Below are 12,327 nucleotides of genomic sequence, written 5' to 3'. Positions count from 1 at the left end.
TTATATTGTAAACACTATTGCAAAAAAATAAACACACACACTTGTGCTGGAACTTCAAGAGATTCTTTTACTGTTTTAATTCTTTTCTTTCTGCAGTGTGTGTATATATTTACATATGTTTGCAATTGTAACTACAGTTGAGATGACCACATTGGATGAAACAAAATATTTTGTATAGAATATATATTGTATATTTACATTGCTGTGCCAATAGACAGAGGATTTTTTCTAACAACTTTATATTCTCTAAAGTTGAACGTACATTCCAATCATTTTAAAAAGTTTTTTTTAAAAATGATACATACATGACTGTGTTAATACCTGCCAGCTGTTGGAACATCTGTAGACTGCAGCCCACAATCAATTCTCTTCGAGTTGGAGGATAGGTCAACATTCTGTAGATCACAGGTCCACCTTCAAACAAACAAAGTAAAATGTATGATTAACAACTATTTGCCACAAATAAGTAGTTTTTGCAAAGCTGATTTGGGATTTAATGCTTACTCCAACAAAATGAAATGACCCACCCTTTGGAAAACAAGGAGAAACAAAAAAGTGAGCATTTCAAATTAATCCATTGTGATATCACTAGTTCTATATATATGGCTTGTATAGCCTTCCTCTCCTAGTGGAACGTAGCTTGATTTAAAAGCACATCAAAATCCTTGCTAAAATGAGGTTAAGCAAGAGTTCAAGATGTTATTGAACTGCCACTCACACTTGGCATCTCTCTCCTACTTAAAAAATTATAAAAATATGACGTGTTGCTACTATTTGGGGGAGGGGGGTGAAGTAGTTAAAGTACATAGAATTGATGACTATACCCCAAATTAGTAACATCTGTTCTGCAGATTCTAAGTGGAACAGGATTTGTGGAACATATCTATAAAAATGGCCTTAATCAATTTTCATTTTGAAAAGTTTTAGGAACTATACCTGTTAGTTTCAAATAGGACAAACCAAATGAATCAACAGACTTAGATACATGCTGACCTAACAACTCTGGTCAAGTAACTGATCTATTCTAGTTGTGATCAACAACTTGATATAGGCCTCAACAATTACAAAAAAAAGTTAGTCTGAGATAAAAGTGTTTTAAGAACTAGCTTGCAAAATGACCACAGAACTCCACAGAACATACGTACTGCTTGCTCCGCACAACTAGGAAGAATTTAGGATTAGCAGCATTCTAAAACAGTTTCTGGAACTTATATAAAAGATAAGAACCACTACTTTGTTTTGCTACGGAATTCCCCTATTTTATTTCCATATTCTAGGAATAATGTAGCCAGAATCCTTAAAAAGGAGATTCTTTAAAAAGAGCATTCAGATAATTTTCACGTTTGGTACCTCAGAAACTGCAGTAATCCATAATATTATACATTATGAGTAAGATATGTAAGGTATTTTACCAGTTTTTACTACTATAAACTACTTTAGGAGCTTTACATTTTTATGACTAGTGCAGAAAATTTCTTTAATAAAGTACACAATAAACTCGGTCCATATATTTACAACAGACAAAATGAGATCCAGAAGAACATAGTTTATAATTTATTACTCAAAATAAACATTGCAGAGGTCATACATAGTATTATCTATTACTTTTCCTATTGTTCCGTATGATTCAGTCCAAAAAGTTAAATATTGTCAAAAGGAAACTTCTAAATTGAAAAAAAGCTATGTCTCAAATTGAGATCTTTCTCTGTGACATTCAATAGAGTTAATCATTGCACATATCAATTTTTCAAACTTGGAATAGCCATTCTGTTTATTCAGTCTCGAAAGGCTGAATTCCCCACAGAATCTATTTATAGATTACAGACAAATTAACTATTTTATAATAGATGAAGAGTACTTAAGAGTTAGTTCAAGAACTACATTTTATGCAACAACTCATAGACGTATTTCTGTCCTTCAGAAGGTATCTTCAATTTAATAGCACACAAGAAAAAACGCTAACTCATTAAAACAAATTAAAAGGACAAGATAAATGTTTCAACATTTTTATAGCAGGAGCTATTAAGCAGTTTATATAAATAATTGACAGGTATAATTTGGGGTTACTGGTTTCTTCCACCAATGTTTGTAAAAGACTTTACAGCTTTGACTCTATGCAGCTTTACTATAAAATCAAATATACAGTTTGGCCTATTTTACCAAAGGGAGCAATTTCAAAAACAGATTTTTTTTTCCTGCCTAGGCAGAACCCATGATATATTTACTGAACCTGAAACTAATTTATCACTGAATGAAATCTAATAAAGCCATTATACAAAAGCAGAAAGCAATACAAAAGCAATACTAAATTCCAAAACACATCAGCTATGGCACATGAAAAAATTCCTCTTATTTTCAAAAATTACTGTTCCTAACAAGGAGCAGTAAATTGCTTATTTGATCTGTTATTCAAAATTATATCTGTGGCCCCTATAAAAGGTTGAAAACCAGAGTTGGCTCACTGAACCAACAGAACTTACAGAGGAGATGACTCATCAAATCTCCACTGATTCAATGGGCCTACTCGTCAGTTGCAACTTACTATATTAAGTAACAGGATTTCAGCCAGAATACTTAGAAGACACTTTCAATCTTATATTGATGGATTGAGGGCTACTGCAATGTATGTGATCCCATGGCCTTCTGGTACTATCAGAAACTCCAAGATACATTGAATTTCTCCATGCAAATATGTCTTTGCTAGCCTTGCCATACTGCTTGTAATTATACAGAGGATAAAGTGGATTGAGGGAAGCTCTTTTCCCTCTCACACAATACCAGAACCAGGGGACATCCACTCAAATTAAGTCTTGGGAGAGTGAGAACAGACAAAAGAAAAGAGAGGTTACTTACCTGTAACCATGGTTCTTCAAGTGGTCCTCAGTGAATCCACACAATTGGGTTTTACTGCACCTGCGCAGGACCTCTCAGAAATTTCTAGAGCTTAAAAACATGTGATTAGTGGACGTTCCCCCATGGAATGCATGCTCCACCCACCAGAGACCTCCTCAGTTCCTACAAGTCCACCACTGTCCGAGGTAAGCTGAGAGGACAACATGACGGACCGAGGGGAGGATGGGCGGGATGTGTGGGTTCACAGAAGACCACTCAAAGGACCATGGTTAAAGGTAAGTAAGCACTCTTTCTTCTTTGTGGTCTCTGTGAATGCACACAATTCAGTGACTAACAAACTCTCTTACCGGTTGGTGGGATGTCACTGAAGTAAAGAAGTTAGTACAGCTCGGCCAAAGGCTGCATCACTCTTTGCTCGAACATCCAGCTAGTAATGTTAGAAAAAGGTCGATGGAGTAGACCAAGTGGCAGCGTGACAGATGTGTGAAATGCCAATGCCACATTGAAAGGCAGTTGATGTAGAGACAGCTCTGGTAGAGTGTGCTCAAAGAGCGCCTGGCGCTGATTTGCCTGATAGTTCATAAGCCAGGGTAATTGTCTAGACCACTGGTTCTTAACCTTGGGTTACTCAGGAGTTTTGGACTGCAACTCCCAGAAGCCTTCACCACCAACTGTGCTGGCTGGGATTTCTGGGAGTTGCAGTTCAAAGACATCCGAGTAACAAATGTTAAGAACCACTGGTCTAGACAATCCATCTGGCTAGAGTTTGTGATGATGCCGGTGAACCTTTATGAGGGCCAAGAAAACAAATGAAGACTCATGGGGACCTTCTGAAAGACTTTGTCCTGTTAAGACAGAAAGCTAGGGAGTGCCTGACATTGAGCATGTGGAGCATGCGCTCAATATTTGTCTGAGGAGATGAGAATAATGAAGTAAGGAAGTTAGTATAGCTTGGCCAAAGGCTGCATCACTCTTTGCTCGAACATCCAGCTGGTTGGATGTTCGAGCATCCAACCAGCTGGACAATAGTAGGAGCTTGGAAGGGTGGTCCTCTAGGGCAGAAGTCATCAACGACCAGTCCCCGGCCCGGTAGTGGTCCGTGGCCTGAGCCCGACTGGGCTGTGGAGAGACCTCCCACCCCGCACCCCCATATGCACGCACCTCTGCAAATGCCGTTTGAGCCTCCACGCGTGCTCGTGCGCATGCACAAACAGTGGTGCAGCGCTTATGCAGGCGAGAGACAGAGCGGTCTGCCGGAAACTTGAAGGTCCCAAAACAAAAAGACACCGCTTTCCTTCTCCTCCTCTTTGAATAGTGGGGCATTGTTAGTGGGTGGGGACTCGGTTGGCGGGGAGGGAGAACAAGTGGCGGCCTTTCTCTGCAAGGAAGGAGTGCGGGAGGATGAGCCAGCACTACCCTTACTCCCCAAACTGAGGCCGCTCAGGGCGTCGTAGTCTCTACGGTTGTTTTGGAGCCGAAGAGGGGCTGAGATTCTCCCTTGTCCCTGAAGTCAGACACTCTCTTCCTCAGCCCCAGCTGCCCTCTTTCTTCCGGGCTATCTCAATCTTTCCCTCAGCCGCTGCCCGCTTCATCCCCCCCCAGCAATGACCCGTTTCCCGCTGGTTCTGGCGGGGGCTCCCTTACCAAATGCTTCCAGGCTTGTCAGCCTGTTAAGGTATACAGGCTTTGTGCTTATTTGTTGTTGTTGTTTAGTCGTTAAATGGACCACAGCACCCCAATTTCTGCTTATACTTTTCGTCAAAAAGCCCGGCATGTCCAGGAGAGGAAAGCCAAGCTGCCTTACCAGCAAAGCTGGTGGAGCCTTAGGAAAAGATAAACTTTTCAGCAGCCTAATCTTTGCCGGATGCACAGAAAGCTGGCGGGGGAAGAGAACTAGCATAACAAAGGTGGCAATTCCAGACTCTTTTCTCCTCTCTTTAAGCGTCTTTCCTCTTTTAAAAGCAAGTTCTTATTTATTTCCTTAAGTAAGACACCAATCCTCATCTTATGATCCTAAAACAAACTCCCTACATAGTAAGCCAGATTGGGTGCTGGGACTTGCCCTCATTGTTTTTAATTTCTGCTAGTCAGATGTTTGCTTGCAGCAATATATGGAGTACTTTCCATGCTTGATGTTTAGCGTCAAGTCTGTATACAATCTGATTGGGTATTTTCAAGCCAATTTTAGGGTCCCTGCTGGTTTTACAGTGCAATATTCAGAAATGCAACAGAATTGGGAGAATTGCTTTGATGATGGAAAGCAGGGATGGCCACAAATCTTTATTAGGGACTCTCTGCCCCTTTCACTCCCAGATCCTTGCCTTTAATCTACCCAACAGCCTTGACTCTTAAGCTCATAGGCATGCTGTTGGCACTAAACTATTCCCATGGTGGTGCAGAATTAACAGTGCTATTTTATAGGAATAGTTCTGACTGAAAATTTCTGCCATCTCTTGAGTTAAGATACGTAAATAAAATGCTGGTGTATTTAAATGTTGGTATGCTTATTGAGTGCATACGAAAATTCAGTCTCAGCATCTGGGTGTTTCTTTGCTTAATGTTTTGTTTGGGATCTTAAGACAACTTTTGTAGCTGAATTCTATGCAGAGTTAAACATCCTTAAATGTATTTACATAGAAGGAATGAGAAACCTCTCATAGTCCAAGAAAAATGGCTCCCCTGTTTAAGGATTTTGTCGTATTTCTAAATTTTCTGCTACACATACGTATGCCAAAACATATTCTCTACCTAGAAAACCCTGGAAAGGGTTGTCAAAAGTCAGTATTGACTTGATGATACATTGTTAGTATCATTGTCTTATTAGCTGGCAATTCATGGGTCATCACTGGAATTCTTGGGGCATATGTTCCTAGTGACTTGGCACACAATCTAAAATCTCAGATAGGGCTTGTTAACTGCCAGCCAGAAGCTCCTGGAATTTTTTGTTTGTCTTCCATGTGTGTAAGCAACAAGATTTCAGCCATAGTTTTAATACAGATACATATTTTATGTGCAAAGCTACAATATTCAGTACATTTACCTGAGTGTGAGCCACAGTAAACACAGTTGACAGAAGTCATTTGTAGCTTAACTTGTACAAAATCATCTTGCACATCTGTCTCTGCTAGTACTGTCCTTACCTTTACACACAATATATATGTGACAAATAATTATGTTGGATAACCAGAGTTAATTAGTTGGGAAGTTTTCCAAAGACTGAAACTCAGACTCATCTGAGCACCTTGTCAATTAGCTGCAGCTAGCTGTGGCAAGTTATGCAGACACTGCCCACATAGTAGTAGGATTCCATCCATTGGCTGAAATCTTGCGCAGTTACACAAAAGGCATATGTTTTAGATACAAATTACCCAAAATGAGGAAGTTTCTGTACACATCTGCTGCATGCAGATAACATCTATGGAGATTTCTTAATGAAAGGCAATTTGTGTCTAAATGTTATAATTTTGCATTGCTGTGCAACAGAATGTAAGCCACTGACATATTTTACTTAACATTCCTGAGCTTATGTGGCACAGTGTGCTGCTGTGCTGGTTTTTAAATTAAGAGCTACAGTGGATATAAAAAGTTTACACACCGCTGTTAAAATGTCAAGTGTCTGTGATGTAAAAAATGAGACAAAGATAAATCATTTCAGAACTTTTTCCACCTTTAATAAGACCTATGAACTGTACAACTCAGTTTAACAACAAACTGAAATCTTTTAGGTGGAGGGAAGTAAAAATAAAAAACTGAAATAATATGGTTGCATATGTGTGCAGACCCTTAAACTAATACTTTGTCGAAGCACCTTTTTAGGTTTGAGTCTATCAGTATGGCACATCTTGATTTGGCAATATTTGCCCACTCTTCTTTGCCAAAATGCTCCAAATCTGTCAGATTGCAAGGGCGTCTCCTGGGCACAGCCCTCTTCAGATCACCCAACAGATATTCAATCAGATTCAGGTCTGGGCTCTGGCTGGGCCATTCCAAAACGTTAATCTTCTTCTGGTGAAGGCATTCCTTTGTTGATTTGGATGTATGCCTTCGGTTTTTGTCATGCTGAAAGATGAAGTTCATCCTCGTGTTCAGCTTTCTAGCAGAAGCCTTAAGGTTTTGTGCCAATATTGACTGGTATTTGGAACTATTCATAATTCCCTCTGCCTTGACTAAGGTTCCTGTCCCAGCTGAAGAATAACAACCCCAAAGTATGATGCTGCCACCACCATGTTTCACTGTGGGTATGGCGTTCTTTTGGTGATGTGCAATGTTATTTTTGCACCAAATATATCTTTTGGAATTAAGGCTGAAAAGTTCAACCTTGGTTTCATCAGACCATAACACTTTTTCCCACATGCTTTTGGGAGACTTCAGGTGTGTTATTGTGAAATTTAGCCAGGCTTGGATGTTTCTCTTCGTAAGAAAAGGCTTCCGTCTTGCCAGTCTACCCCACAGCCCAGACATATGAAGAACACGAGAGATTGTTGTCACATGTAGCACACAGCCAGTACTTGGCAGATAATCCTGCAGCTCCTTTAATGTTGCTGTAGGCCTCTTAGCACAATTGCACAATTTTCTTCTAGTCTTTTCATCACTTTTGCAGGGACGTCCAGGTCTTGGTAATGTCACTGTTGTGCCATATTTTCTCCACTTGATAATGATTGTCTTCACTGTGTTCCATGGTATATCTAATGCCTTGGAAATTCTTTTATACCCTTCTCCTGATACCTTTTGATCAAATGAGATCTCTCTGGTGCTTTGAAAGCTCTCTGTGGACCATGGCTTCTGCTGTAGAATGTGACTAAGAAAATGTCAGGAAAGACCTACTAGCATAGTTGACCTTTATTTGGGATTCCTCAGAGGCACTTTAAATGATGGCATAACATACTACTGCATAACAAGTACCCCCACGCACAGACGCCCACCCCACGCCCCATTCACGGACGCCGGCAGCAGCCCCCCACCGGTCCTTGGAAGAATGGTCTTCAACAAAACCGGTCCCCGGCATTAAAAAGGTTGGGGACCACTGATCTAGCGGGTCTAAGAGAGAGGAACATGACTGAAGAGACAGCATTTTGAGTCTCGCATGTTGAATGACTGCAATGGTGGAGGCCATGAGCCCGAGGAGGTGCTGGGCATGATGAGCAGAGATGGAGTGTAGAGGTCGAAATGACTGGATTGCCTTTTTCAGCTTGTCTATCTTCTCTTGAGGTAGAAAGACTCGCGCTGGAGAAGAGTCTAATTGAGCTCCTATGTAGGTAATAGTTTGTAAGAGCTCGAAGCGCAATTTCGAGAAACTGACCCTGAGATCCACTAAGAGGTTTAGAGTAAAGCGAGCGTCCTTCAAAGTGCTCTGGTAAGAATCTGCAATGATGACCCAGTCGTCCATGTATGGCAAAACTGTGATTCCATGTAGACGGAGGAAGGCGGCGACTGGGGCATATCTTACACATTTAGGCTCTTCATAGTAGAAGGGCTCCTCCAACTCGTCTCCATGAGAGTATGTCTCATAGTACTGGGTCTCGGTAGTCATCTCTCCAATGGTATCGGGAGGGTTCTCTTTAATAAAAGTATTCTCTGTGTGGCGGGTCATATTCCATTGGAGAGAGGTGTCTTTTCTTTGTCCTATGTTTATGAGGGGGCAACTTTGGAGGATACTCAAGCTTGGAGAGTGGTGGAGATAACAGCCACCCTGATAGTGCAGGGCTGGAATGGGCTGAGGCCTGGCTGAATGGGACATTAGCCACTAATGAAGGGCCAATACTCGGAGATAGGCTCTTAGCCGAGACTGTGGGCTGGCCTAAAGGTGGAGATGGTACATTGCCTAGGTCCGAGATAGTCTCCGGGAAGATTCCTCTAAGATCGGGGCGTCTGAGGTGGTTCTGGCTGAACAGGCTGTGAAGACTTCTTCAATTTTTGGTCTTATCTTTTTTTGTTTTAGATGTGTCCGTTTTGGAGGGCTTCAGCGTCAGACTTGGCTTTGGTCTCAAAGACTTGGTATGGTCCTTCTGCCTCAGAGAATGTGTCCAGATTTGAGACCAAGCGAGGAGAGTCTTGTCTGGAAACTGGTGGAGATGTCGATTCCATCTGTGAAGCAGGAGCATGAATAGATTTCTCCCAGAGGTGAGATCTCAATCGTTGTAATTGTAATCTGAGTGCTGGCTTAGTGAGTTTTTTGCACTCTGGACAATTATGAGTTTGGTGTTGTTCCCCTAGGCAAAAAAGGCAATGATCACGCCCGTCTGAGTAGGATCTTGTTAGTGTAAAGCACACACCGCTTGAACGGCCTGAGGGAGGGGCATAAAAGAAGTGGAGGTGGAGGGGGAAGGGAGGGGGAATAAATTTAGATGGAAAGGATAAAAAACTCCGGAAATGTAGAAAAAGAGATAACTCTCGAGGGAATGTCAGAAGGAAAGGCAAAAAGGGCCATGAGGCATGATAGAATAAAGCTTTCGATGTGAAACTGGTAACTCTAGCTCATCAAAAGGTCTAACCCAAGTGGTGGCTAAAAGGAACTGAAGAGGTCTCTCGCAGGTAGAGCATGTGCTCCATGGGGGAACGTCCCACTAATCACGTTTTTAAGCTCTAAAAACTTCTCGGAGGTCTTGCGCACGCACAGTAAAACCCAATTGTGTGCATTCACAGAGACAACGAAGAAGAAATACTTTTACCCAGTGTGTTATGAGTCTTTGGAACTCCTTGCCACAGGATGTGGTGATGTCATCAGGCCTAGATGCCTTTAAAAGGGGACTGGACAGATTCCTCAAGGAAAAGTCCATCGCAGGTTACAAGCTATGACAGGGATGTACAATCTCCATGCTTAGAAGGAAAATACCTCCAAATGCCAGATGCAGGAAAGGGTTATCAGGAGACATGTGTTTAGTTGTCTCGTGGGCTCCCAGAGGCATCTGGTGGGGCCGCTGTGAGAAACAGGAAGCTGGACTAGATGGGCCCTTGGTCTGATCCAGCAGGGCTCTTCTCATGTTATGCCTGCTGAAATGGGCTTTAGATAGCCTTGAGTTACATAGGTTTAAGTCAATCCACTCAGTGCTCATTAATATTATTAGTTTGTTTATTTCTTTCTTTGGCTGAATTATACAGCAGATGTTAACTCTGATGCCTCGAGCAGGAAGCCAGCCTCAATGGAATTCTTAGTCCTTGGAAAACTATACAGGTGCTCACAGAAGCCCTATGAGCAGAAAAAGTAGTACAAATAAGGCAAAAGAAAAAAGGCATGTGTGTGAGGGGGAGACACAAAACAGCTAGGGGAAATGTAAGCAGTGTACAGAGTGCCAAGCTGTGCACCACTTCATTACTTGCTACAAACCTAAGAAAATCTAACCCTTTGCTTCCCACAGAATTAAGTAACTTTGAAAGGAATACATTAAAGAAGAAATTAGAAGGGGAGGTGAAGTCAACCACTTTCCATCTCAATCCATCATATGAATAAGCAAAGAATCTGCACAAGCAAATGAGGCTGCTTGGCTCTGGAGAAACAGAATATGAAAATCCTAGTAACTGGGGAAAGTCGGAGGAACTACTCAAATATATTAAGGCTGGTTGGGGAGCATATCAGACATGGATGAAGAAAAAAGAAAAAAATAGATGATTCAACTCTTTTTGTTTGATTTTTTTAAAAAAATAGAAAATGGTTTATTTCTTTCGCATATGTGGGTACATGTTGGTATTTATGATATTTGACGGAGAAGTTCAGCCTCCACTGAGCCTTTCAAATTTCAGCCATTTCATAGTGGAACATTTCATTAGATTTTACACTTGCTGAAGAGTAAACAGAAAGAAGAAAGTCCTTTGTGAAATGTGCTGCTACCTCCTTGTATAAGCAAGAAAATGTCAAACAACTCATGCCTATAGGTGACGGCATGAGGGATTTGACTGAATAAGACCCCAGCAAATAATCCAACCAGCTTTTATATTTGACAAAAATTCAAAGCCTGATTGATTAGCTTTTTCAAAGTGCAATAATGTTGCTGTAAAATATTTCATAATTGCTAATATACTGGAAAAGCAAATAATAAAACTGGAGAATCGTTTAAGAACTATTCTTTAGACTTCGGTCATGAGTGGTCTGATCTTAGGCTTGAAATATTTTTTTAAAAAAATCAATAACACTGGTGGCTATTCCTTCTATTCCCATTCTGATTGCTAAGATACACTGAAAAGGTTTTCAACAGAAGTTTAAATTATGATGCACAGAGAGGTAATTTTGTGATACAGTTACAGTTGTGTTCAAAATTATTCAACCCCCAATGCTGTAAAGGGGTTTAGGGACTATAGTGTACATTTGGAATTGTATTCAGAATGAAATCCTACAAGGACGTTTTAAAGAACCAAATGCAACTAAAATAACATCAATTGTTTATGTAATACAGTAGTAAATGTTTCTTTTGTGGTTTCTTCATTGCCACAATTATTCAACCCCTTAAAGACTACCACTCTGAAGAAGAGAGGTTCATTCAGGTGTTTTCGAACAGGTATTGAAAACACCTGTGGATGTCACCGAGCACCAATCAAGCATAATAAGCACCAATTAGGCAGCTTTAAAATGACTGTGATACTCAGCTCCTTCTAGACATTTACTGGTGTGGTTACAAACATGGTGAAGTCAAGAGAATGGTCCAGGAAGACAAGAGAAGAGGTGATTTGTCTTCACAGGAAGGGCAATGGCTATAAGAAGATTGCAAAGAAGTTAAACATACCAAGAGACACCATAGGAAGCATCATTCACAAATTCAAGGCAAAGGGCACTGTTGAAATGCTACCTGGTCGCGGAAGAAAGAAGATGCTGACTTCGACTGCTGTGTGCTACCTAAAGCGTAGAGTGGTGAAAAGTCCCCGTGTGACTGCTGAGGAACTGAAAAAAGATTTGTCAGATGTGGGTATAGAAGTTTCAGCTCAGACAATAAGGCGCACACTGCGTAATGAAGGTCTCCATGCCAGAACCCCCAGGCGCACCCCCTTGCTGTCTCCCAAGAATAAGAAGAGTCGACTGCAGTATGCCAAAAGTCATGTGGGCAAACCACAAAAGTTGTGGGATAGTGTTCTGTGGACTGATGAAACAAAATTAGAACTGTTTGGGCCCATGGATCAACGCTATGTTTGGAGGAGGAAGAACAAGGCATATGACGAAAAGAACACCTTGCCTACTGTGAAGCATGGAGGAGGGTCAATAATGCTTTGGGGCTGTTTTGCTTCTGCAGGTACAGGGAAGCTTCAGCGTGTACAAGGTACCATGAACTCTCTTCAGTACCAGGAGATATTGGATGAAAATGTGATGCAGTCCGTCACACACCTGAGGCTTGGGAGACGTTGGACCTTTCAACAGGACAATGATCCCAAGCATACCTCCAAGTCCACTAGAGCATGGATGTTGTACTAAGTACTAAGATTGAATGTCACTTGGGGGTTGAATAAAAACTAATAATGATGTGAGCACAGAAAAGACATTTGTGGTTATTT

General features: G+C 41.1%; 1 protein-coding gene and 1 long non-coding RNA gene across 4 annotated transcripts in view; one reads left to right on the top strand and one right to left on the bottom strand.

Annotated features, from left to right (window-relative positions):
- Positions 1–12,327, bottom strand: part of SLC2A13 (solute carrier family 2 member 13) — a 191,765-nt gene that overhangs the window by 121,180 nt on the left and 58,258 nt on the right. For all 3 annotated transcript variants that reach the window (XM_073000644.2, XM_020796984.3, XM_078394382.1), the window contains exon 4: positions 306–414. In XM_073000644.2, the coding sequence (XP_072856745.2) occupies positions 306–414 (109 nt within the window). The remainder of the gene's footprint in view (positions 1–305; positions 415–12,327) is intronic.
- Positions 402–10,794, top strand: LOC144589526 (uncharacterized). Its single transcript, XR_013545687.1, has 2 exons — positions 402–8,973; positions 10,209–10,794. It is a non-coding gene; the product is annotated as an uncharacterized LOC144589526 (long non-coding RNA).

This window comes from Pogona vitticeps, chromosome 5 (genome assembly GCF_051106095.1).
Source record: "Pogona vitticeps strain Pit_001003342236 chromosome 5, PviZW2.1, whole genome shotgun sequence".
In the NCBI taxonomy this organism is placed as follows: domain Eukaryota; kingdom Metazoa; phylum Chordata; class Lepidosauria; order Squamata; family Agamidae; genus Pogona; species Pogona vitticeps.
Note: the sequence above shows the minus strand (reverse complement) of the source record. Positions and strands in the feature narration are given on the sequence as shown.